The sequence below is a fragment of the Amblyomma americanum genome, chromosome 6 (assembly GCF_052857255.1).
Source record: "Amblyomma americanum isolate KBUSLIRL-KWMA chromosome 6, ASM5285725v1, whole genome shotgun sequence".
Classification (NCBI taxonomy): domain Eukaryota; kingdom Metazoa; phylum Arthropoda; class Arachnida; order Ixodida; family Ixodidae; genus Amblyomma; species Amblyomma americanum.
The window spans coordinates 46,796,641-46,822,080 of record NC_135502.1 but is presented as its reverse complement, the minus strand read 5'-3'; the positions used below and the strand labels follow the sequence as shown (position 1 = coordinate 46,822,080).

General features: G+C 45.2%; 1 protein-coding gene across 1 annotated transcript in view; it reads left to right on the top strand.

Annotated features, from left to right (window-relative positions):
- Window positions 1–24,358, top strand: part of LOC144095239 (cell surface glycoprotein MUC18-like) — a 71,254-nt gene extending 46,896 nt beyond the window's left edge. Inside the window, 4 exon segments of the mRNA XM_077629023.1 lie at window positions 9,970–9,997; window positions 10,559–10,647; window positions 12,555–12,652; window positions 20,573–24,358. Of these exon segments, the coding sequence (XP_077485149.1) occupies window positions 9,970–9,997; window positions 10,559–10,647; window positions 12,555–12,652; window positions 20,573–20,800 (443 nt within the window). The 3' untranslated portion in view covers window positions 20,801–24,358.
- Window positions 24,359–25,440: the final 1,082 nt, after the last annotated feature.

Genomic DNA, 25,440 nt, shown 5'->3' with positions numbered 1-25,440 from the left:
GTAATTATTGAGAGTTTAGGTACCTACTAACGTGGACATGTCCTACGTGTAGTACAGTACACCTGAAAAAAACAGAATTTCCATACCTTTCATTCCTTTTTAAACAAAAATCTTACAGATTAATAATAGCACAGTACATGGGAAAATTACCGAATGTTTATGCGGAATTTTATTAGGATCTAAACTGCTCGGAGTGACGAGGACGCACATTTCTAACGAATTTTTTGATAAAATTGTATGATTCTGAAGAAAACTACCGTAATTTGATCAATATGAAGGGCTGCTTCTACAGCGCGTTTGAAGTGATCTCTCTGGATGCGGTCGGCAACTTTTCATCTCAGGCTTTTCTCACGCTTTTCAGACCCGTCATGAAATTTCGGTGGTTAGCACTTTTTCTTCTCAGTTCAATGTCGCCAGAGCGAACCTGGATTTTTGAGGCAACGTTTTAACGAGGGAGATATACGAAAACGCATATTTACTGCTAAATTCCCGTGCAGGTTAAGAAATCCCAACTGCTTCAAACATATTTAAAAAGATCAGCTTTATCGTCAGTACCACTACGTCTCTCATCGCCCAGCTTCAGCTTCGGAATGTTAAACCGTTCACAGTGACGCGAATGTTCGTGTTTTCGAAACGTATCATAACGCGAAAACGCTCTGTATCTATAGTCGGATACAGCTTACGTCTGCTGTGAAGCACCATACACTTTCCTGCCCGTCACACATTCTTTTACTGCGGGAGATATGTATGCCGTTACCTATTACCTCAGCAAACTGCTAATCACAAGACTAAATTGTACGCGCGAAAATTTTGATGCGTCTTGTTTCTTCAGCATGGTAAAAATTCAATTGTTTATGCCGTTTATTTTCGTCATTGATAAGCGAAGTAATACAGAACACTGAGGGTCATGTGTCATTGCTGCAAACTGCTGTATTTTAATGTTTTATTATATATACTGATTTAATTCCATCTGCGCTTCATATAACCTTTTAGACTCACATAATGGAACACTGATTGCATTCCCGTACAGTTTAACCGCTCGATGAGGATCCACGAAAACTACTTTGAAGAAACAAAACAAAACTCGCGACACCAGGAGCTCCCGTGTCGGCTGTGTGGAGAAGAAAAATAGATGCAACCTTATTTTTTTTATTGTTCCAAGCGATCATTATAAAGTGGGGCGCTTATAACGAAAAATAAAGGCATATAGACTTTTACATACAAAATGAGGCTGTTAACAAAATGAGAGTTCTTGAAAGGTTTGGACAGTTTTCCTCGCGGGAAGTAAGTGTCGCCCGGCAGGAGCAGTTGCCGTGTTTGATCTATACAGAAGAAACATAGAAGCGGACCTAATTTTTTAAATGTTTCTAACGAATATTTTCAGGCGGTGTTCTCAATAAAGGTAATGACCAAGAGTATTTTGCATACAAAATGAGAGGGTTAATGAAAGGAGGGCTTACAAAAGGTTCGGTGCAGTCAGCCTGGCCGGAAGTAAAGCGGCTGACATCCTTTGGTGGCTGGCCATTTCAAAGCAGAGAATAATTCATTTAACCCGTCTACCATTTAAAACGTCTCGAGAGGTAGCATCGTTTTAATTTGTTGAGAACAAATTTGTATAGAAAATCTCCAAAGTTCTTTTTGAAAGAAAAAAAATGGGTCTGAGAGCTCACATTTTTGAAGAGAAAGCAAAATAACAGTTGCCAGTATCTCAACTACTCTTACACTTTTCAGAGAGATGATATATTGAAGGCTTCACGTGCTTAATAGAGGCATCATTTAAAGATTGCAAATGAATCTGATCCGGTTCTATACAAAAAGTTCCTGGGGGGGGGGGGGGGGGGTAACTGTGTTTGCAAAATATTTTATTGCGCCGTCAATAGCTGCCGTTCTTCTCTGGGCTCTATTTTAAATAATGTATGAAGGACAACACTGAATATTGGCACCCGCTTTGGAAGGAAGTGCTACGGTTTACAGATCACTATCCATGGTTCCATTGCTTTGCGTTTCCATTAATTTCAAGCAGTGAAGGAGGCTTTCGCACTCATAAACGCCGGGGGAAACATCCGGGCTTGTTCTGTCTTTCGCTACTGCATATCTTAAAACAAAAGCGGACCAAAGCAGTTTTGAAAGCGGTGCACGTCAGAGCAAAGCATGTGCCTTTCCTTGCTTCATGTGTTCTTTTTAAGTCAAACGAATTTGAGACCTTTCATAATCGTTTCACTCTAACGGCGTCGCATGCATGACGCAAAATTTCTTGTTTCCGCGCACAGTGCTCATTACGGAAGAAGACAGGCTATAATATTAGCAGCTTGGTCATTTTGACAAAATCAAGCAGTGCGGAAGCAGGTACAAAGCCATAAACGCAGAAAAAACAGAGCAAGGCGTCGCATTTTTTGGGGGAATTTCATGCTCGCTACTGCGCTCTTTAGGTGTCATTCGAAATTTGCACCTTCTCAAGAGCTTGAAACACTGACTCCTGACGACTGACGGTGTGCGAAACGGCGCTGTTTCCAAAGACCAGATGCCTGAATTTAGTTAGTCCACCTTAGTTACGAACGTGCGCGTTAAGAAAATGATTAGTATCTTAATTATTATTTAGCAAAGGAACAAAGCATGAGGTGTTCGCTGCGGGTTTTTTTTTGGAAGTGTGATTCCTAAAAGTTTTGTCGTTGTTACAAAATACGACTGCCATCCGGTGCGCTCAAACATGTTTTAATGTAGCCAGCATCCTCATGTCTTCCATCATCAGTGCTGGAAATTTGATGATGCTAGATTCTGAAAGCTCACGCTTCGAAATATAGCATGAGGATCGCTATTATATACATAATGCATAAATGAGTGTTCATTACACTAACGAAACTTAAGCTGTGTTTCTGACGCTAACATAGAGAATCACAAACTGTGTTTTTGTTTTATTACCGGCATATTAAGCGAGGGCCTATTACTTATCTTGAAATCTAGTTACATAACTTAAAAATCTTATCAATAAAGCTGAATAGCATTCTGGGGAAACATAGCTTAAATGGAAACGTTTCTGAAAGACAGGAATAAATGTTCTGGGCAGTCTGTGGAGAACATCGCCCCGAAACGATAGAAACAGTCAGGCGTAAAGAAACTCTGAAACTGACGCAAAAATTTTGGTCATCATTGTGTTTATACTCGGGGTAAAGCTTCCATTGGCTCTGAGCTAAACGTGAACCGAAGCCAGCTAGAGGTGAAGAGCAACTGTAAGCTCAAGCTCTACACTTTTCGGCCACCGCCCACAACGCTACTTGCACCACATTCGCGGCTGGTATTTTGGCTTTGGAAGTGCTGCCGAGCGCGATTGCATAGAGACCAGATCATCCCACTAACAACAGAGGGCGGCATTAGTATGGAGGCCTGTTTTTGGAACGCTGATGACTCGGCAGCATTGTACTGCCGTCCATATCTTGTGTCGGAGATGTGAAGTCTCGAAGATTCGCGTGGGCACCGAAAGACGCCGTAGGGGAGGGTTTAGAGTGCACTCCAACCACCAGATTAAACCGCCGAGGCCTATGATTCTCCCGTGAGCTTGGGCTCCAGAGTGGAATTTCATAGCTTTGGAATCACCGCTGAGGCCATTCATTGCGCTGCGTGTGCTTTAATGCTAGATCATAAACGCGCCGGAGTGTATTGCTAACGGCAGATTTGTGTGGCCGCATTCAAAGCTGACAAAGCCGTAACCCAAGCAGCACAGGTAATGGTGCTCGATATTGGAAATGGAGTGTGTCACTCTGGTTCTTTGTAGGACCGGGCTTTGCAAATGCATATCTAATACTAGGGCCGATTACCAGGGCTGCTTAAGAAGGTCAATTAAACAGTTCGCAATGCTGAAATACGTAACGGGATGGACCCTGCCATAAAGATGCGCGAGGGCAGGCGGAAACATTCAAAAACTGCAGCTTGAGCCATCTGTGGTCCATCCGTGCATTGTGCTTTGCAATCCTTGTTGACATATATTGTTGGTGTCTAGATACGCCGCTATTTCCAAAGCGACAGCGTTAAAGTTCAGAAAATCCGGTGTCATCATCGGCGTTTGTGAGCGAAAAATTCCCGCATTAGCATCCCAGGTGGGACATGAAGGTCACGTCACTAAGTGACGCCATCAAAACCTGCCTACCGTGGTAGGCGGCAGTTAAATTATCATTGGTCGCGAGAGATTGCTCGGAAGGAGAAACCTGGGTCGCACAAGAGCCGCCGGTGCAGCACATACCATCGCAATGCAGTGGCACATCACTTAAGCGCTCCACCACTGGGCCAGAGTGGTGTGAAGACTCGCACGGATCTGTGAATGTTAAGTTGAGGATGACCAATTTCATATATATGGACATTAACCCATTAACGCTGCCGCGTGATACACTTAAGGCGAAGCTCAAGTGTTGCCTGAAATTTTGATATATTTTAGCATCAGACAAAGAGAGCTAAAGCTAGATTTATAAACCACTGTGAGCACCGCTGCATGCTGATGACTGTGCCTGCAGCATGTGCTACTATCTTTATACCGTTTGAAGCAAAATTGGTATTGTAGTGCAACTGGTAAGGGCGTTTTCATTGTTAACTGCAGAAAATATTACGCCTGCTTTCTCATTAACTTAAAATGCTCTTACAAAAAGTTTTCATTAGTGGTTTATTCTCCTAAAGGGCACACATTTAACTGAAACCCTCCTCAACAAAACGCGTTAAATCTTAAATAACAGAATCTAATAATTTTGTTCCATACCGGATACTGGGACATGATCCTCGCTGTGCAAGAGCCGAGCATGCTTCATTGTCACTTTTTGATCAGCAATGAATAGAACTATCGCGCTTATTTCTTCATTGGATTTGTTTAAAACATGTGACGCTCTTAATGTTGAATATTGCAGGCCAAAAAATGAACAAAATGAAGGTCACTTTTGTTACATTCCAGTCTCTGTCAGTGGCACAAACTATGAACCATGTTTTCTGGCACTGAATTTTCGTTTCTCATTAATTTTTTTCTCCTTTTCATCTCTTTTGTTTGAGACGAGAAAAAAGGGAGAAGAACATGTTGCATTGCAGGTTTGTTCAAGCGCGTATAGTGCTGTTGCAAAGCTATCATACTCAGAAACTTCTAAGCTCGACTAGAAAATCTGACTGAAATAATATTGAGCGCCCGCAGTTTTTTCTTTCATTCTGCCCGCTTGCCAGGTTTGAAAATTTTATTTCCTTCCTGTCATCCACCCCAGCGGAGTAGGAGCAGGTGACCCTGTTTCTCGCTGTACTTCTTTTTTCGTGATTTTCATCCTTTACACCTCGGCTGTCTTCGAGCCATTCAGTTTTAGCGTTTCGCTGGTCTTGTTAAGCGAACTCACCTATTTACTACTGTTTCTTGCTGCGCTTGTTTTCTTATTATTTTTTTTTTACCGTGCGCTATCTGAGAGGTTCGTTTCAACGTCTGCCAAGCGGAAGCCGCTTTCCTGTTTGAAGGCACGCGCAGAAAGCTCGTTGACAGAATGAACTACCTTCGCCTGCGCAAGCGAAAAACTAGAAAGAATGAAATAAATATTGCTCCTCGCTTCCGGCAACCAAATTTACTTTAGCCAAGTTTTGTTTCGTGATTTTTCGTGAAGATTGCAGGAATTGCAGCTAACTTTATGTCGCTACGTTGTTTCAAGACAGAATTCCGCCGCTCAATGCCGCCGGTGTTTTCTCCGGTGCCCCATACGTTAGTGCTCCCGGGCTTGAAATGAACAGCTCTCGACAAATTGAAACACGCGCGACTCCTCCGACTGCTCTCTCGACCGTTATCTCCCTTCATTAAAATCCCCAAACAGAGCTCTTCTTCTGTGGGCTTTTGTTCTTTTTTCAGCACTGCTTCCTCTTACGTTAGGGTCCTTGAAGCGAATTGATCGCATAGAAAATGAGCTGCTTCTTCTTCCGCGGGACATCACCTGTATTAGCCTAGACCGGTTGAAAAATCTATGAGATGGTCTAAAGAATACAAAAAAACTCTTGACTTTCATTGCCTATATATTTTAGACGGCTGCTGTTTTCCCTTCAGGTTTACTGCACTGTTTCAAAGTAGTGCCGGTCGATTTTAGGATAATTGTGAAAGCTCGCTGGTTCGAAAAAGGTCAAGTAAAACACATAGTTCATGTTTTGAATTGATGACCAATGCTTAGTAATGTACTGAGGGCTGCATTGTATGACATCTGGTATGGTACTGTGTAGAGCGAAGCACAACTTTCTTGAATGTAGCTAAAGTATACATTGTTTTTACCACGCGAATTCGTGCAACAAGGCGTAAGTTAATAGCTGCCTAAACATTTACCATCTTAATAGCTAAACATCTAAACATCTTAATAGCTGCCTAAACATCTACCTATCTAGCGCGAGTGTTACATCATGCAAAAACGCGGCCTGCTGGAGCATTTCTGCGATGATAATTACAGCAACAACTAGCTGGTGTGCTTTTCCTTCCATTTTTTTCTCTTCATTAGCAGGAAGCGTGTTTCGTGTGAGGTGGTGTAAAATGCAATTTCATCAAACCGGCGACAAATACCCCTAAAGATAAAATGATCAGGAAATGTGATGGGTTCATAGCAGTTCCTAGGGCAGACAGAAAGGCAGGCCTTGAACAGTGCATTGATTTTCGCACTTTAAAAAGTGACATGGACCAAGAGTGTAAAGCACGAAAAAGTAAGCAAATAGTAAGATAATATCCGCGTAAAAAGGCGTTCTAGAAATACCTATAGATAGTTCGCTGCTTTCTTTGTAAATGCTGCAGGAACGCGGACACAGATAACGCGATATTAATACGCACTCTCATGTGCAACTGCTCGTAACCTGCTAAGCGTCTTTACCTTAACAAAAAAAAAATTATCATGACGGATTTATTTCCTAAGCCACATACGGTTATATGCGCTCCTACCACATTTTGTTATTATATGGGAGCGCGTTCCCGCTGTCTGCCATGGACTCCCACATGGACTTACTGGTACGGTGAGCTTATCGTCTCATCTTGTCAAGGTATCAAAAACTCCCACAGGGATGTCCTACCCACGACCACGACATGCTATTAGAGCCGAAGACTATTTACATTTACAGTGGATACTCAGCCTAGCAGGTGCACTCGATCTTCCCACTGACACGCGTAGAAGCGAATCTTACTACAGGATAACACTTTAAGTAAAAGTAATCATAATTCGTTAGTATAGGAAGTGGGGATCATCCGGTATACCAAAATTTTTTGGTGAGATAGCAGCGAATGACGTCATAAGCAAACAGCGATGAAGAAAACGTGCTGAGCATTTTATTGCAATTTACAGATGAAATGTTTGCACGTTTTCTTTTTCTGCACTGACATCAGCAAGTATATGCCTTCAAAGCAACTTGTAGTGAGCCCGACATCCCTGTCTGTTTAGAAGCTCTCTCCTGACGTTGGTACCGGTTAGATCAATTCGCGAAAGCAATGTTTGTCACGGTGCTGTACACGCACTCGACATGAGCCTTGTATAAACTCCGCCCCAGTCTGAAGAACAAGTGCATAAGTTCAATACTGAAACCTCTAGACTAAATAAAAAGGAGATTAAAACGGTATTTGAACCTTTTTTTACGCAACATGAACATTTGTTTATTTTTTAACGCATTCACAACGAAAACTGCGCGAAGTACGGGGACAAAAGAGAAATAAACACGACAGGCCTCCTTCTCTTTTCTCTTCTGACCCCGTATTTCGCGCCATTTTCTTTGTGAATCATCAGCCAACTAGCCCAAACTAGAATTCTCCTTGAATATGTTGAACACATATCTGGGCGTGCCCATATTACACACTCCCAATGACTGACGCCTTTTTATTGGATTTTTGGCTGCGTATTGGCAGTGCTATTCCTTTGCTTCGACTTCTATGTATGAGTATTTTAAAGAAGTTTTGTTAAATGTTTATAGAAGGTGAGATTTCTCAAGTGAGCTGAGGCACTTATGAAGTGCACCTTAATGTACTGCTGAGCACAAGGGGGGGGGGGGGGGGTCGTTACTACATACGTGCACTGTTCCGATAAGCACATACCATTATGGTATGTTGCCTGACTGCTTTCATATTTTCGGTACAGTTGAGATTTTAGCGGAAAGCATATTTTTGGGTGCAGACTTACTATTTTATTTTTTTGTCCACGCGGTTGTCTCCCCGATGAACCACGAAAAAATGCTCGTATTCTTTCGGGCAGCTCTCCGCATTCCAGGAGGAAAAATGAGCCTAACGTCTTATGGCTTGTTGCGTTGCGGTCTACTGTCCGATTGCTAGATATCAAAATAGAATCTTAGAAATTCTGCTAGCATTACTATGTCCATTCCAACCTTCAGTCTCTTTTGAAAAGCAAGGAAAAGCGATATGAGCCATCAGAAAATTGACTGTCATTTCGAAATGCCCGCAATGCCGGGCTTTACTGAAAGTCAGCGAGTATATGACGTCACGAGTTAAACGCCTATTATCCAACTGGCCGTACGTGTATGTATTAGCGTAGATCGCCAAGTAAGTGTCATGTACTAGATTAGCGCTTTGTTATAAGCTTTTCTTCGCTTACCTCTGTTCTCTGTCCAGGGCCGTGTGCCGTTGCGCTGATTCACTTCCATCGTGCTAAGCCAACTCGCTCAATAATTCGTACTCCCAGCTGGCTGGGCTGCGTCCGCTACTCTAAATGAATTTCTTTTTTTTTACACGAGGCAAAATCAATGCTGCATGACCATTCCTCTGGTATCATAATGTCCAAGTTAAGATAATAGGGCTGAACATAAACCGCCAAAAGAGGGCAACAAATACCGCTTGCTGCATGCAATACGTGGTATGGTCTTTTTTAAATGTCCTAAACACGGTAATAAAGGTAAAGAATGGCGTCGATCCTGACAAGCAGAGAGGAACATCGAAGAAAAAAAATGTCGCCTACCGATCTACGTCGACCTACCTCATCTTATGCGGCATCGTCGCTTCACGAGTAAATCGCGGAACAAGATAGTCGCCTACCCCGTGGCTCAATTATTATATATGTTGATTCCAGTATTCAGGGCTGTGAAACAACGACTGCAGTTTACTGTCCCTGCAAGCCTGCACTTAACAAGACGGCCAGGTTTCGATTCGCGGAACCCCCTTCTTCCTTTTGTGCTGAGTTGGTATACAAGACGCGCTTCGCTCCGTAGCCGCAGTTACCTTGCTCCCTACAGCCCACATTATCATCTGCACTGAGGCCCTTCAAGCAACACGTCTACTCCGACGCGTCAGCCGCAGCCTAGAAATCTGCCAGATTATACATCGCCTGGCGGCTCGCGTCCCTCAGGCCATTAGAATTGAGTGGGTCCCACGTGGCCTGCTGAATTCACAAAGCTCTGCAGGTTTTGCAACCCGCTTGGCGACTGTACCCATGTCAATGCCTCAGTACCTCAGTATGGATCATGCTACCCTCCTTTTAACAAGAAAGGAACACTCCGGCGCCGCAGACGTGTTCTCGTCCCTCCGTGTGCGATAACACTCCCCCGCGGTCTTACCCGTGCAGAGGAGGTTGTGCTCCGGAGGATCCGGGTCGGGGTTGCCCTTATTCCTGCCGCAACTTGGACGTGGCCTCAATTTCTCCACATTTAACCCCGCCTAGGGTGTCCTGTCTGCCATTCGCAAGATACTGAGGCTGAAATTCACCACTTGTTGGTTTTCCCGGCGCTAAAGCCAACCAGAATTCGCCACCTGACAGCAGCGGGTCTCCAGCCGGACAACCCGTCCTCATATAATGCTTGGACGGAGGGGCACACATCATCGCTCTCTCCTCGCCTTCATGAGATCGGCCCACCTTTTCTCCTTCATTTAACACCCACCCACTATTTTCTTTTCTTTCTCTTTTCTTCCCAACTCCCCTTAAGCCACGAGGCAATAAATTACGCTATCAAAAAAAGGTCGATCTCATGGTTACGTTTGATTTCTATTTCTTTCTTTTTTTCATGCAGCGGAAACAATCAAGGGAGATGACGAACTGTGAGTATCTCTCTCTCTTTCTCTTTCTCTGCTGCTGAGATGAGTTTGCTTGAAAAAACGCCTAAGAAAGCAGAATTTCGTAAAAAAGCAACGAAGAATGATGCATCTGTATACAGTTTTAAAGTTAATGTGCTAGAGTGCACATTTTTAAGTTAATATTATAGATGAAGTGAGCTTCTTTGCTGATACTGTGTTGATGATGCAATAGAAGCCTCATTGGGGAAAATGTGTGGTCATAAAACTCGCCAGTTGGCTGTAAGGAAGTGACGTCACCAGACCTGTTACGTCACCAGAGCGGAAGTGACAATTGCACGCCCGTGTCGCCGCCTTACGACAGCTGCGGGAAAGCCGCCAAAGACCTGCTAGATGGCACTGACATATGTCTGGTTGTTCTGCAGACTGATGTGTAGGGGTCCGCAAACACCATCCCGCACGAGTAGCATATAAATCGAACTACTTCCATCGACAGCGTGTAATGATATTGCACTGTCAACCCTTATTATATTCAGAGGTTGCTGCGAATTTTTCTTGAGCGTTATTGTCTTTTCTTCGGTCTTTTAGACAAATCGCACCCTTGCATCAGTACCCGGATGGCGTGCTGAAACTCCGTAGCCCTCAGAGTGAAGAAAAGTGCCCCGATGTCGTCCTAGGTAAGCTTTTCACTGTAGACACACACACATGGTCGTTTCAACGTTTCGACGAGTCAAAAAAGGTTGAAGAACATAGAAAATATAAGCGCTTCCTAGTAGAATTGCAGAAGAAGAGAAAGAGTGTGGAAGTGCAAGTATACTGTAGAGCGCTTACTCATGAGCATCACGCAATAACAAAGCCAATCAAAAGACTCTAACTGCTCAGCATATTGCATATCATGCTTATTATCGAAAACAACTGCACTGTATCTTAAGCATCACGTACTACTCGCTTCGCAATCCCAAGTAAGGAAGAGTAAACTACATATTTATTACTTCCCTAAAAACAAGAAAAGGCAAATTGCATATCAAGCGGAGAAAGCACCATTGTGGCTGAGCATCTTCAAACTTTATAGCAAGAACAGTTAGCGATATTCAGTCGGGATCATTCACTTCTCTGTCTGTATTGAAACAAATTTTGAAGAAAATATGTCTCCCGTATTTTGCGGACTATATTCCGCACCTGGCATATCGTAAAAAGGGGCAAAGTTTGGCCTAAAAATAAAATATTTTTGATTAGAGTGTCTGCACCCGGTGGATGGTCCGCAGGGAAGAAATTCGGTTGAAAAAATGTTTTATAGATTGTCCACTGACGTGTCAGAGAAGCAGCCCAAATTTTCATCAGACTTTGCAGGGATGCAGCCCACATCCGGGCACTTTCTTTATGACCATCAGATTCTTTCTCTCCTGCTGGATTCGACTTTACTGCTTGCGCTCGCTCCAGTACACTGAGATCGAATGCTGCTGAGAAGGTTCTTCACCTTTTCGTAGCCATCCCAACCGTTCTTGAAGATGAACTACGACACCTGCGGCGTTATTCATCTATGTTTTTCGCATCTTTTCACAAATCTAAGTACTGAACAGCAGCAGCTCTAAATACCTCCAGCAGTATATTTGCTTGCATAACTGAGCTGACAGCATATCTCAGAGGATTTCGCTATGTAGTTTAGCACGGCAATATGTTGCAGCGACAAAGAGTAGTTTTTTTTTATTTCAAAAGCCGTGCTAGCCATCTGAAGATATGGCAAAGTTCCTAAAAGGTTAAATGATGCATAGTCCACCCTCATAGACAGTCCGCACCATGCCAAATATCAGTGTTTTTGTCCGCGGAGTATAGTCCGGAAAAAGCGGTATTTAGTGAAGCCTAATTATTGTGCTGTGTAATGTTCTCGGCCCACATCAGTCGCTGAGGAGAGTATAGTCGACGTGATTGCACCGTACGTAAAAAAATATTGCTGAGGAATTAAATCATAGCACTCATTCTCGTTCACCAGTGGTTCGTGAATGACGGCTTTACTAACTCAAGAAATCTGAATTTTTATTATTATAAATGTCATTCTGTATTGAAAATAAGCGTGGCTGTATGAAAGTTCAATACAGTTACCCGTTCCATTCCTCAGAGCGACTACCAGACTGATCCAATGCAGAAACCTCTAGAAATGACGGAAATAAATTGTAGAAAGCTGGAATGTGCAAAACATTCTTAGTTAAAAGTCGTTTCCAAGTCCATCCCCATAAAAATAGTTCGATGCTTCCTCCAGGTTCAGGCATATGAAAATTGCTCACGGGCAGCATTTTGTCTTAGCAGTTAATTTCTTAAAGTGCATTCCTAAATGAATTATTACGTTTAGAAATAGCATTGCATTTCATTGTCCAAGCATTGTTCAAGCCATTGTAGCTTGTACATTTGACATGATGAGCGTACCTACTGGATTTATGAATAATCGAAGCTGAATTTTAATCTAAGAATCTCTCTCTTGCGTGTGACATGGTTGGTACGCCAAACTGTGGCTATTCGTCCTTCGAACCTTTAAAGCCTATGGGTCAGCTTTCCTGTTTCTCTCTCACATTTTTTTTCTCCTCTTAAGATGTCAGCGGAAGCGAGGAGCGACTCAAAGAGGAGGAGGATCGACCTTCGGAAACCGTGCGATGGAAAGGCTGGTCGGAGGCGGAGCCTGAACACGAAGTACGTGGCTCTCTTTACCTTATCTTTCAGTCCTATCTTTTAAGTGTGCCTTTACAGTCTCATAAGGAAAGTTAAGGTACAATCGCACTACGTTTATCACAAAAAAAAACAAAAAAACATGGAAAGATTGCCCTTGTGCTGCCAGTTGAAAGCGCTGGAGGCTACATTTAAGTGTGGCGCAAAGCTCACTTCGTTGGGAATTAAGCATAGCACCAAATGAGATGGGCGGTCAAATCCTATGCCAAATTATTGCTACGTATCATCTTGGCCACGGTATCCCAATGTTTTTAGTGGCGCCCCGCTTTCGAGGTGTCATGTTCATCTGCGTCGGTATTGAGATCTCTTCCCTTTGCTTTTCTCTGTCGTTAAGTTGTCAGTGGTGCCATATTTCCTATATGATGGAAAATTTGTTGCTGTGATGTGTGACACATAATATATATGGAGCCACATAATCATTGATTCACGTGGATGACGCGATCATTGATTCACGTGGATGACGCGAGGGCCCGCACCTATAAAACCTCATTACATCGCCCCAAGACACTGAATGCGCTACAGAGAAGTCCATGAGTCATTTCCAGCAGTATTCACTGTTGAACGCCAATTGTACTCGCAAGACGGATAGATTAATGGTTTTGTTTGCGTAACAGTTCGCCAACAGAACACGAATCTGAAATTCATCTTCCATTAACTAAAAAAAAAAAAACGGACGTCGCGCTTATAAAGGCAGCAGTGTTGGCTGCTGACTTTCTCTGCGTGAGGACGGTTCTCGAACCTTGTGATCAACTAATTCTCGTGGCCGCGTTACCTTTCTAGAGTGCAGAAAATTGCGCTCTCTCTCGTCATCGAGAGTAGACGTAAGCATGAAATGCCTTGAAATAGCGTCGTGGCACATTCTCAAGCATGAGAGGCGTTGAAAGGCAAGGTCTCGTCTCGTCCAAACGCAACCATCCGTCCGCAGCGCCGCTCGGGCTGCATAGCGCAACACCATCACTCTTCAGAGTAGAGTAGGCGTCGCGCCGAAGGATGCTGTCAAGCCCAGTTCCCCGCGGACGGGCTGATTACGCACTTGCGTGTTGCTCTCGGTTCGCTCACAGTCTCGACCACTGTAAATGGACAGTCGAACAGTTCTTCGCTCCGCGCGCTGGTTTTTCCCACGAGCAGAGTAGGAAGACGCGCTTGTTGACGCATGCGGTGCTCTGGCGTAAGCGCAGCACCTAGACACCAGGGGGAAAACAAAGTTTCGTCAATGCTCGTTTAGGCACTACCTCCGTGTTATCCTATCGGTTTTCCTCCGTTGTGGTGCCAAGATTACCTGCCGCGTACCGTGCACGGCGGCTAAAAGCATTATATGCGTAACAATTCAGCATGCAATTTTGCGCAAGTGGTGACCTCATCTCACATGGTAAGAAAAAGAATCTACCTTTTCACATCTATGATGCTGTGAATAAAGTCATGTTCTCTTGGGCATAAGCAAAAATAATGACAGTTGTCCACTATGCGAAAAGCATTCCCCGTCGGAAATGGCGTTTTGACTTTAATCACACTTTCAGAGCCTGATTGCGGCACAGGTGTCTTGTGTATCATCGATGTGGCGTGGATGATGTGATCGTACCAAATATATATTGTATTGCAAATAGTTAATCCAAATCTTAAATAAAGCCACGGGAGAGCCTTCTCTTGAGATCCTTCATCAATAATGCATCCTTCTCCCCAATTCTTTAAAGTGCTAGGAATGACAGGATATAAAAATGAATAAAGTGAAAACAGTGCTTCGTGAGAGGATAGACAGGGAATTCTCAGTTGCATATCCTCTTCACTAACGCGCACCAAGATGAATGCGAAATAAGCACATAACAATCGGCCCACCGAAAGTGATCTGAAACAAAATAAAATCTAAGATCGGACGAGGAACGGAAAACAAATATAAAAAAGGAAGGTGGGAATTCGGCTCTTATATTAAGCTAGGTGCTCTGCCTTTCCTTTCATGCAATAGAACAAAAAACAAGAAATAGAAACATTCGCTTAGAACTCGAGAGTAGCAAAAAGTGCTAGCCAAGCAAGTAAACCAACGGAAAACACTAATGGAATCGTTTCAGGCCGTGGGAGGCATTTAGTGAAAGGGTACACCCGCTGCATTCGGAAAGCCGGTACACGGCTTCTTGCCGAAGGGGCAAACTGCTGATGATGGCAGAAAGCTTACGAGGGGCTGTTTACAAATATACCGGCCAGAACTTGGACGGATTTTCATTTCAAAGGGGAAAGAAAAAAGGACTCTGTTGCCGTCCACAAGAAAAATAAGTATGAAAAAAAAATGAACGACCAACAGCAAGAAAAAAAGCGCCGGTTCTGTTCGGCTTGCGAGGAAGAAAAAGAATATGAATGGTAAAGAGAAGAACACCAGAAACATCCACGCTTAAATGTTTACCAAAATATGAAAAAAAAAACAAGCTTATGCTCCTCGACGTCTGTATCGACCAGCAGAAAGAAAAAAAGCAAATTCCGTGTTGCTCTCAATAGAAGGTGCGTGCACAGCGGTTGCGACATCTGTATGTCAATATTTTCACAATGTAGGGTATTCAAAATTATTTCTGTACTGTTCAAAAAAATTGATTAATCGAACTCTTCTCTGCATTTCCAATTTGCGCTAAGCTTCAATATGTTGATGGGAATAAAGCAAGCACGTGTCCAGAGAAACGACGAGTACCTTCCCGAGATAGCCGCCAACATTTCCATCGACGTTAAGGGCTTAAGCTGGAACTGGGAAGAAGGTTAAAAGGCATGCGTGTGTGTAGCAAAATAGAACAAAATACTGTCAAAGAAAGACATAAGCAACATGATGGTTCTACTTAAATGAAGTCTTTTGTAATCAAATCGACTTTACGGAGAAAGGTAGGCGCCTACAAAAGTAAAGGCCAGATTCTTTTTCCTTACGTTTAGGCATATATATTGATTACTGTCATTAGGTGGTACAGGCTGATGAGTGTAGGTGAGGTCACGGCGAATAAACACCAAAACCTTACTGTTTTCATAAACAGCTGACAACATAAATGATTCATATCCAGAAAGCCTGATTTTGTTCGATAAGTTCGGCTCGCAAATGACGATAATGGGAAACATATTGGCGTACAAGAAGCGACGGAAATCCGAAAGGTGCGATTTGAGTCCGTGGGCATTCCACTGAAAAATATCTGCTTGTCGAACCTCTTCCCTAAAAGACCAAGGCTGTGGAGCCATGATCTACTCAAGGGTTGCAAGCACCGGACTTAGAGCGTCCAGTACAAGACATCCTTTCCTCAACTTCCAATCCCTGGGTCATCATTGGAGATTTCAACGCCCATCATACACTCTGGGGAAGTCGGATCATCAACGCAAGAGGCAGAGCACTGGTATCTTTCGCCTCCAGTAATGAACTTTGACTGCTGAATGATGGAAGTCCTACGTTCTTACGTGGCTCCACGTACAGCAGCTGTCTTGACTTGGCTTTCGTCTCACGAAGCCTAGTCAGACGTGCAGGGTGGTTTGCGGACATAGAGACGCACGGAAGCGACCATATCCCCACGTACATCAGGATCAGAGGATTGACCGCTTCCAAAACACAGGATACGATCCAAAGAGTGGACTGGCCTAAATTTCAGTCTATTATGGAAGCACACTGCGACGCCAATTCATCTTTCGACTTGGAAGAGGCAATCAAGAGCGTGGTGCAAGACACTATGTGTACTCTAACATGCTCCTCGAAACTTAATGATTTTGATGTGGAACTAGAACGACTACGAGCAATCCGACGACGTGCTGAACGAAGGTACCGACGTACGCAAACAATGGACTATCTACGAACCGCCAGGCGCACGCAAAAGAAGATACAGCGCCGGTTAGACAAGCTCGAATCGCAACGTTGGGCTGCCTTCTGTGAGTCGCTACATCCACGCAAGCCTTTATCGCAACTATGGAGCACGGTGCGCGGGCTGCGCACACTTCCCGTACAGCGATTCCCATTCAAGGCGCTTGCCCTCTCTCAAAAGAGATCGGAGATTGACGTGGCAGAGGATTTCTGCGCCAGATTATCCGGCCAACTCACAGCTACCAACATTCCATCGCCTTCGAGCAGCTACCCGCCACCACGTGATTTCCGGTTGGATCTACCATTCTCGATCCACGAACTTAAGGCAGCATTAGCTTTGTGTAGCCGCACATCAGCGCGAGGACCTGACGGAATTTCCTACCGAGCTCTGTGTCACCTGGGGGAGCGAGCGAGAGGAGTTCTTCTTGAGGTGTACAATGAATCTTGGAGAAATGGCACGCTACCAACAACCTGGAAGACAAGTCGCCTTGTTCCATTGCTGAAGCCTGGCAAGTCGCCGTTGGAACTCTCATCATATCGCCCGATCGCTTTGGCGAGCTGTGTGGGCAAAGTAATGGAGAGGATGGTTCTAGGACGCCTGGAGTGGTACTTGGAGTACCACAACACCTACCCAGATGCCATGGCGGGCTTCCGACGCGGTCGATCATCGATCGATAACGTCGTCGACCTGGTGACCTACATTCAATATGAGAAATACCGTAAGCGCCTCTGCGCATCCTTATTCCTCGACGTTAAAGGGGCGTATGGCAACGTTACGCATGAAGCCATCCTCTCTGCTCTCGCAGAGGTAGGAGTGGGTGGTCGGATGTTTCAATGGATACGAAGCTATCTATCCATGCGATCCTTCTTTGTAAGCACTGAGGAAGGCCATACTTCTCTTCACTATAGCTACCGCGGCGTCCCCCAGGGCGGTGTACTTAGCCCCGTGTTATTTAATCTAACACTAATTGCTCTCCTTGAGCACGTGCCAACCACAGTCAGGCTATCAATGTACGCGGATGACATCTGCATATGGACATCTGCAGTAACAGGCCTACAGTTGCGAGCGAGAAATCAGAGAACCGCCACACAAACTGTTATCTACCTCCGTAATCGAGGCCTGGAAATTTCCTCCGAGAAATGCACACTAGTGCCATTTACGCGCAAACCCGTGGCAAACTACAGTGTAATGATAAATGGCAAATAATACGATGGGTCCGATCGTACAAGTTTCTAGGTGTCATAATCGACAGGGACTTGTCATGGAGCCCACATATATCATACGTGAAAAAACGATTGACAGGCATCTGCCACCTGTTCAAGTTTTTCGCTGGCAAGACCTGGGGAATGTCGCCTAGTGCCATGTTACAACTGTACAGGGTGCTTTTTCTAGGATTTCTGCGATACAGCTTGCCAGCAATAAACAACACAGGCAAAGCGAATCTACGCACAATACAAAGTCTCCAGGGTCAAGTGCTCCGGATCTGTCTTGGCCTGCCTCATAGTGCTTCAACAGTGGCTACGATAGCAATCGCTAGAGACCACCTTGTCAAGACCCACATTGAAATTGAAGTACTCAGGACCCATATAAGGCATCTAGCCAGGAATCCTCGTCACCATTTAGCCTCTCTACCAGCGGACAGGCCACACACATCTTTCAGTCAAACGATAACTGCATATGAAGAATCATTGCCAGCTTGTTTCACTCCGGCTGCGAGACCTTCGATCCCTTCATGGTGCCTCGCTCAGCCAAAAATAAACCTCGCAATACCTGGTATCTCGAAAAAAGCTGATCTGTCATCACCAGCCCCTTAGACAGCTCACGCTACTACATTTGTACGAGAACTACCGTAACTCAACGCATATTTACACTGATGGATCTGTCCTTCTAAGCAGCTCCGCGGCGGCAATCGTCATTGCAGCGAAAGCTACAACAATCAAATTTAAGACGACCCACGCGACAACATCGACGGCAGCAGAGCTCGCAGCGCTCTTCACCGCCCTTCATCACATTGGTGATGAACCGCCACACAAATGGACAATATTCTGCGATTCGAAGCCGGCACTGCAGTCTCTACTGTCACCTCCACGACGCGGACCGCACGAACAACTAATCTTCCATATTACAGAGACGTTACACCATATAAGTGATGCCGGCCATGAAATAACGTTCCAGTGGCTTCCAAGTCACTGCGGGGTTATCGGCAATGAACGGGCGATCGCGCTCCCCGCTCGCCCATACTGAGGAGCGCCACGTCCCAATTCCTCTTTTTAGAACTGACGCGGCACGGAAGCTCCGCCTACTTGCTCGGCACTGCACCGAGTCGCAATGGAATGAGCCACATTTAAGAAATACGCGACTGTACTCACTTTATCCAACATTAAGTCTTCGAGCGCCATCACAGCTTTGCCGTAGAGACGCCACGCTTTTATATCGACTTTTGTTGGGTGTTGCCTTTACTAAAGCCTATGCCTTCCGCATAGAGATGACCGACACCCCAACCTGTGACCACTGCGGTCATGAAGAATCAATTGGCCATATATTGTGCTCCTGCCCGCAGTACAGTCCACAGAGGGCATGCCTTAGCCACGAACTTGACCAACTGGACGACCAACCGCTATCCGAAAAAAAGAATTCTACAACATCGAAAGGACCTACCGTCGCAGAAGAAGGCCGTGCAAGCGCTTTTGCGCTTCTTACAATCTACCGGCCTGTGTGAAAGACTTTAACTGGAACGCCTTGTGTGTGTGTGTCTCCATGTGTGCACGTTCCTTTTTTTTTGCCTTTTCCTCTCTGTCATCTTTCTAACCCCTATCCCCCATCCCCAGTGTAGGGTAGCAAACGGGAGACTCACATCTGGTTAACCTCCGTGCGTTTCCTTCATTTTTTCTCTCTCTCTCTCTCTACTTAAACGAATACGCGCCCCCTGTGAGGCGCGCGTACGAGGTGCATGAGGTGAGATCGCAAAACCTTACAATAAGCGTACTGTTACAATATAAAAAAACGCGCGCGCGCGCGCGCGCACGCACACACGCACACACGCACACACGCACACACGCACACACGCACACACGCACACACGCACACACGCACACACGCGCACACGCACACGCGCACACGCACACGCACACACGCACACATACACACGCACACAAGCACACAAACGCACACACGCACAGACGAATAATGCCCTACTTTACCCCTCCGGCTTGGAATCTCATGGTTTCATGGTGTTTAACATCCCGAAGCGACTCCGGGAATCTTCGTCCGCAGGGTTTTTTTTTAACGTGCGCTGACATCGCACCGTACTCGAGTTTAGCATTTCGCCTCCATAGAAATGCGACCGCCGCATCCGGGATAGAACCCGCGTCTTTCGGGTCAGCGACTGAGCACTATAACCTCTGAGCCACTGCGGTAGCTGAAGTACCGGTGCCATTCACATACGAGTATATGTCAGTTCTAATTGATGATTATTATTATTTTGACTGTTTTCTTTTTACCTTCGTGAACAGCACGCAGAAAAACAAGAGTACTGAGAGGAAGGGACATTTAACGCTAACGCATTCTTATTTCTTGACATTTTCACGCTGGAGGTCTTTTAAACGTGCTGGCATTAGAAGTCTCATCGAATAAAAAAAGTGTCGTTGGTCATAACATTCATTCATTGGCGGTAGGGAACGGACGTCACCAGACCGAAAGTGACGTTATATCCTGTAGAGCACGAACACCTTCTCATGCATAACCTGATGAACAACTTGTGGCCGCCCCGGTGGCTGAGTGGTTATGGCAATCGGCTGCTGGCCCGAATGACGCGGGTTCGATCCCTGCCGCGGCGGTCGAATATCGATGGAGGCGAAATTCTAGAGGCCCGTGTACTGTGCGATGTCAGTGCACGTTAAAGAACCCCAGGTGGTCGATATTTCCGGAGCTCTACACTACGGCGTCCCTCATAGCCTGAGTCGCTTTGGGACGTTAAACCCTCATAATCCAAACAAAACCTTCTGATGCTATCACATTGCCAACACATATTTTAATTATTTGTCCCTGTGCATTCTATTCATTTTTATTTTTGCAGAAAGCGGTGCTCGGCCGACCTCCTGTGCAGGAGTACCAGGCCAAGAATGGCAGCCAGGCGCGCGCAAAGCACGCCGAACAGACCACGGCCGTCGTGTCGAGCGCCGCGACTGCTGCTGCACCTCCCGCCGCGGTCACTCCGTCGCTGTGCACGGAGGCATTGACCGACGAGGTGTCTGAGTGCGTGGTGGTGCCGCCTCCGCTCAAGTACCGCCAGACCATAGTGTGAGGGGACAACCTCAGCGCCGCTTGATTGCAACAGGACAGCAGCAAATGCTGTATGAAGCTCGTGCCTGTGGAAACTGTACCAAAGACAAATGCGTGAAAACAAACTATCGTCGCGCTTGGCTTCTGTGTGCTCGACAAATGTTCAAAACGCTGAACCACTCACTCTCAAGAATGTGCAAGGATGTGTGATTGAAAGCGTTGCTGATATCGAGCGGTTCGTCCGTTACTGTGGGCCCAGAAGTAGCAAGAGGATTCGCAGTTTGTGGTCTGTGTACTATCTAGGGGATTATTCCTCATGAGTCCTGAGTTTAACTCGATATGGCGAGAAAAGAATTGAGTAAGGGCTATGGGAATATTCGCGTTCCGTGGCATACGTTATTTTTAAGGAGCACATAAAAGGTGAAGTCCGAGGAAGGAATACGTGTCTTTGCGACATCCGCCTCACTGTTTCAGCGATGATGAAGCATTGGTGGTTAGATGTGCCAGTAGCGGGAAGTAGGTGTTAGATTTACACCTGCTTATTCTGTAAACCATGAGCTGGCCCCGACTAACGAGTCTGGTCCCAGGACCTTTCAGACGTGCTTATCCTCATGAGCCCAAGTGACCTCAGAATGTGTCATTTTTGTGTGTCTCGTCACAAAGGTTTGTCTAGCGGATTTTATTGGGCTGCTATCTACGCCGACTCACCCCATTTTGCCTGCATATGATACCTTTTGCGCTTACTCACTTCGCGATATTTGTGATACTTCTCGAAAATAGGCAAACATCCACATCAAGACAAGTAGAAAAGCCCGGAAAGCATCCAAAGAAGGCTGCCATCTTCGTCCCATAGGTAGTGTGGGGACAAGTTTGGCCTATGGCTGGCCCGTGGCGCCCTACAAAAATATGGTCACGTGTAGGAACTCGGCTTTTGGAGTCACTGCTGAATGGGTATCCTGTGCTTGCGGCATTCAGAATAAAAATTTTAGTTATAGTCCTGTGACGCAATAACATTTTAACTGGAGGAACCTTAATAATAAGGAAGTCAAGATCAAGAGTACGGTGAAGAGAGCCAATAGACAAGAAAATGAAATGGCACGACCAAAAGGAAACTTTTAGGGTAAAAATTGAGACCCTGGTAGCGAAGAAACTCTAGTTAAATATATTTTAGCTCCTTACAATGAACGAACTCGACTTGTACAGGGTACATAATGCGAGGAGAGATAATTGTCTTTGTTAGCTAAAGAAAGAAGACGCTAATCCAAGGGAAACGTAATCAATGGTTTCAAGGGGTCGGATAAAAATTAAATGTAAGCAAAACTGCTGGAATAAGGAGACCGCAGCTAGCAAAGATAAATGCTAATTAAAGATCTAGGCTAGGCACCTCCGTCCTGCTGCAGATGGTATCAGGGTAATAAAAATGACGCAAGGGAGAAAACGACATACACAGCGCGGTGCTCATATGATGCATTTTCAGCAGTGCATGTAGAATGACGGGCTAGGAAAAAATGCCGAAGAGCAGGGCTCAATTGCGGCAGAGGTGAATTAAGCCCAAGCTGTGAGCTTGTCTTTATCTGGGATAGTGAGAACCAGTAACAAAGGGCGTTGGTAGGTGGTGTGGTGATTTCGATTATTGAGGTACTTCTTTGCCCGAATTGGACGGTTTCATGGGCTTTGTTACATGCTCCCCTGTAGTGTGACAATGTATGTAATGCTCTTGGCTCGGCCCTAGGAAAATATGCCAGAAAAAACGGTGCTGTAGATATGGCGTTTCTTTTTAGGTAACTGCTATCATTCAACGTTCACTCAGCATCATGTACATTTTTGTTGTAAGTATCATACAGGCAACAACCTCAATTCAACACGCTTTCAAACCGTTCAGTCTTCTGAAGGAAACAGTGCAACTTCATGAGGTAGAGGTTTCGTGTGCTACTTGCGGAGATAACCCGTCATTTTTTTAAACTGCGCTCACTGCCAATCTTAGCCACCTACTGCGTCGACAGCAAACACAAATCAGCATCATTTCTTTTCGGAGAAAACCGTGGAGCTTTTTTGCTTGTGTGCCATGAAATACTCGACCTTCCAACTTATTCAAAGCACGTGTTGCGTCTTAAAAGCGACTCAGTCCACTTTGTACACGACCAAACAATACAAGAGCTGAGGAACAAAGTTTACGATTGAAAAATAAATCAATTTTCATGATTCCCGCGTTCTAAAGGATGCCGGACAGCAAAACACTATTCTGAACGTGTGCCGCTTCTACAGCTCTAAAAGATCAATAAATGCGCAACCTCAAAGCTCAAAAGTTGTTTTCAATGTACATAAAATATTGCAGGCAATTTGAAGGACCGGCCTAAACGATCTGGATAGGTTGCGGGTTTTTGAAGCCTCATTCATGATAGGTCATTAGATTTACTTTACATTCTTGCTTCTTTACATCACAGAATCAGTGAAAACAGCCTAAAATAGCTCAAGGCAGCTATCCCCAAAGCACCGGGAAAATAAATACGGCAAAGCATCCTTTAACGGTTGGCGACTGTCTTTTGAATAATATAGTATTTTTCTTAGTGCACTGTAACACATAAACATTTAATACGTGGATTATTATGTAGTCTTTTGCCACTAAATATCAAATAGCTTTTAAGAATTCTTGACAAGTACTGGTTTAAGGATTTCGGAAATTCTTTTTTGTGTTGATATTTTTATGCGCCACTGAGTGCACCCAGACATACTTCATATTTTAACACCTAGGCGAGGAACGCGCTTAAGACACGCTTGCAATAACGGATAGGTGATGCGCACTCTGGAATTTAAAGATGGCCTTATAGGTTTATGGGAATTAACGTCCCAAAGTGGCTCAGGCTACGCGGGACGTTTGTAGTGAAGGGCTCCGGAAATTTCGACCACCTGCGGCCCTTTAACGTGCCCTGACATCGCACATTACAAGCTTCTCTAAAATTTCGCGTCCATCGAAATGCGACCACCGCGGCCGGGATCGAACCCGCGTCTTTCGGGTCAGCAGCCGAACGCTATAACCACTGAGCCACCGTAGCGGCTTGGAATGTAAAACAAATGTGGTATAGAGCTGGAACTAACCACAGAATCGATGGCTGCTGACTACCGATGAGTAGGAAGGTGTTTAAAATGTGCGAGGATACCTGCTCTTAAAACAGGCAGCTGTGAGTAAAAAAAAAATATCTTTTTACGATCAAGTGACACCAGCTGTTAGAGGAAAATCCTCGTCGGACTTCTGGACTTTGAAGCGACGCTTCGGATTTCGAGCAAAACCTGCAGAAAATCGAAATCACTGTACAGAAAACTGTGTTGTGGAAGAAATATTCGACGCTTTTCATCACTGTCGGCCACCTTGCCGGTGTGTCAGCAACTGTGATAACTTGTGAGGACTTGAGGCTGTGACGATGTCCCATGTGAAGTGTGTGTTTCCGATTTAGTCAACTCCGGACTCGAAACTGACCTTACACTGTCAGAATTCGTAATTCTTTCATCCCGCGAGTGTGCTCTGTCTAGTTACGGAATATCTCTGTCACGTTAGAAATAAACTTCAAATTTCTTCTTGTTTCTTAATCGTGTCTTTCTGCATAACTCTGCAAGCCTGGAGTGAATATGTCCATAGTAAACAGATTTCGCACTACGACACTAGATTAAGAACACATCATTGCGTTCGAAGAACTTATGACCGCTGGTGTACTACGTGGTGATCTTCATAGTGAGAAGAGGAGCGGGGCAATGAAAGCGGTCCCTCAGAGCGATCCACTTGGGCCACTTCAAACGCGAGGCCCCATTCAATTCCATTACAGGGGCTCATTTGGCTAAAATTCCTTTCCTAGATTCTACCGACACAGCGCAGACAGCTGACTCATGCCACGCGTGGCTTCGACAGAGAACGGCAGCTCACGCCTATAAGTGCAGGCGTATGGCGTCGCAGAGCAGCAAGGGTGCGCCAAAAAGAAATGCTTGTTCATTTCGCTAGGCTGCGGGCTACGGCGCTGTGATCAACACGGCAAGCTTCTGTGCAGATTTTAGGAGTCTGACAGCCGCGTATACGGCTCAACCAACCTAGTGCACAAGGCTGCCCGGCAAGCGTGCTTCATCGCACGCATTTTTTTCTTGGTTCGGGTGCTAGCGAATGCTATCAGCCTCAATACCACAGCGCATAACCGGCAGATTCTTCACTTAGTGTCGTGAACATGTGCGTGACTGCGGCGGCGACGCGACCCGTAAACATCGTAGTTACCTGCCGCCGAGACGGCCCTGGCTCATTCCCGCTGGGGGGAGCGGATTGTTTCCAAGGCCTGCCTCGACGGTACGCTGGTGGCCGGCGTCGAGAAGAAGACTGGAGAGACACCTATCGTGAGTGGCTGCTTCTCCCTTTAGCTTCATCATCACGCAATTTTGAGCGGCGATTGAAGCATAGTTGTTCGAACAGCCACAAATATTCCAGCGCTACAGGGCAGTCTTACGACCAAAAAAAGCTATCTTTATCACGAGCATTGCGCCAAGGTAGCCGAAGGGCCATAATGTGTATTCAGTTGTTTAGCAACATTGGCTTTGGGGCGCCTTTGAGAGCTCTGTGTTAGCCTGGATTAAACCGATGTTTTAACCTGAACTGGCGAGACCATGATTCGCGTACCCTATCAATAA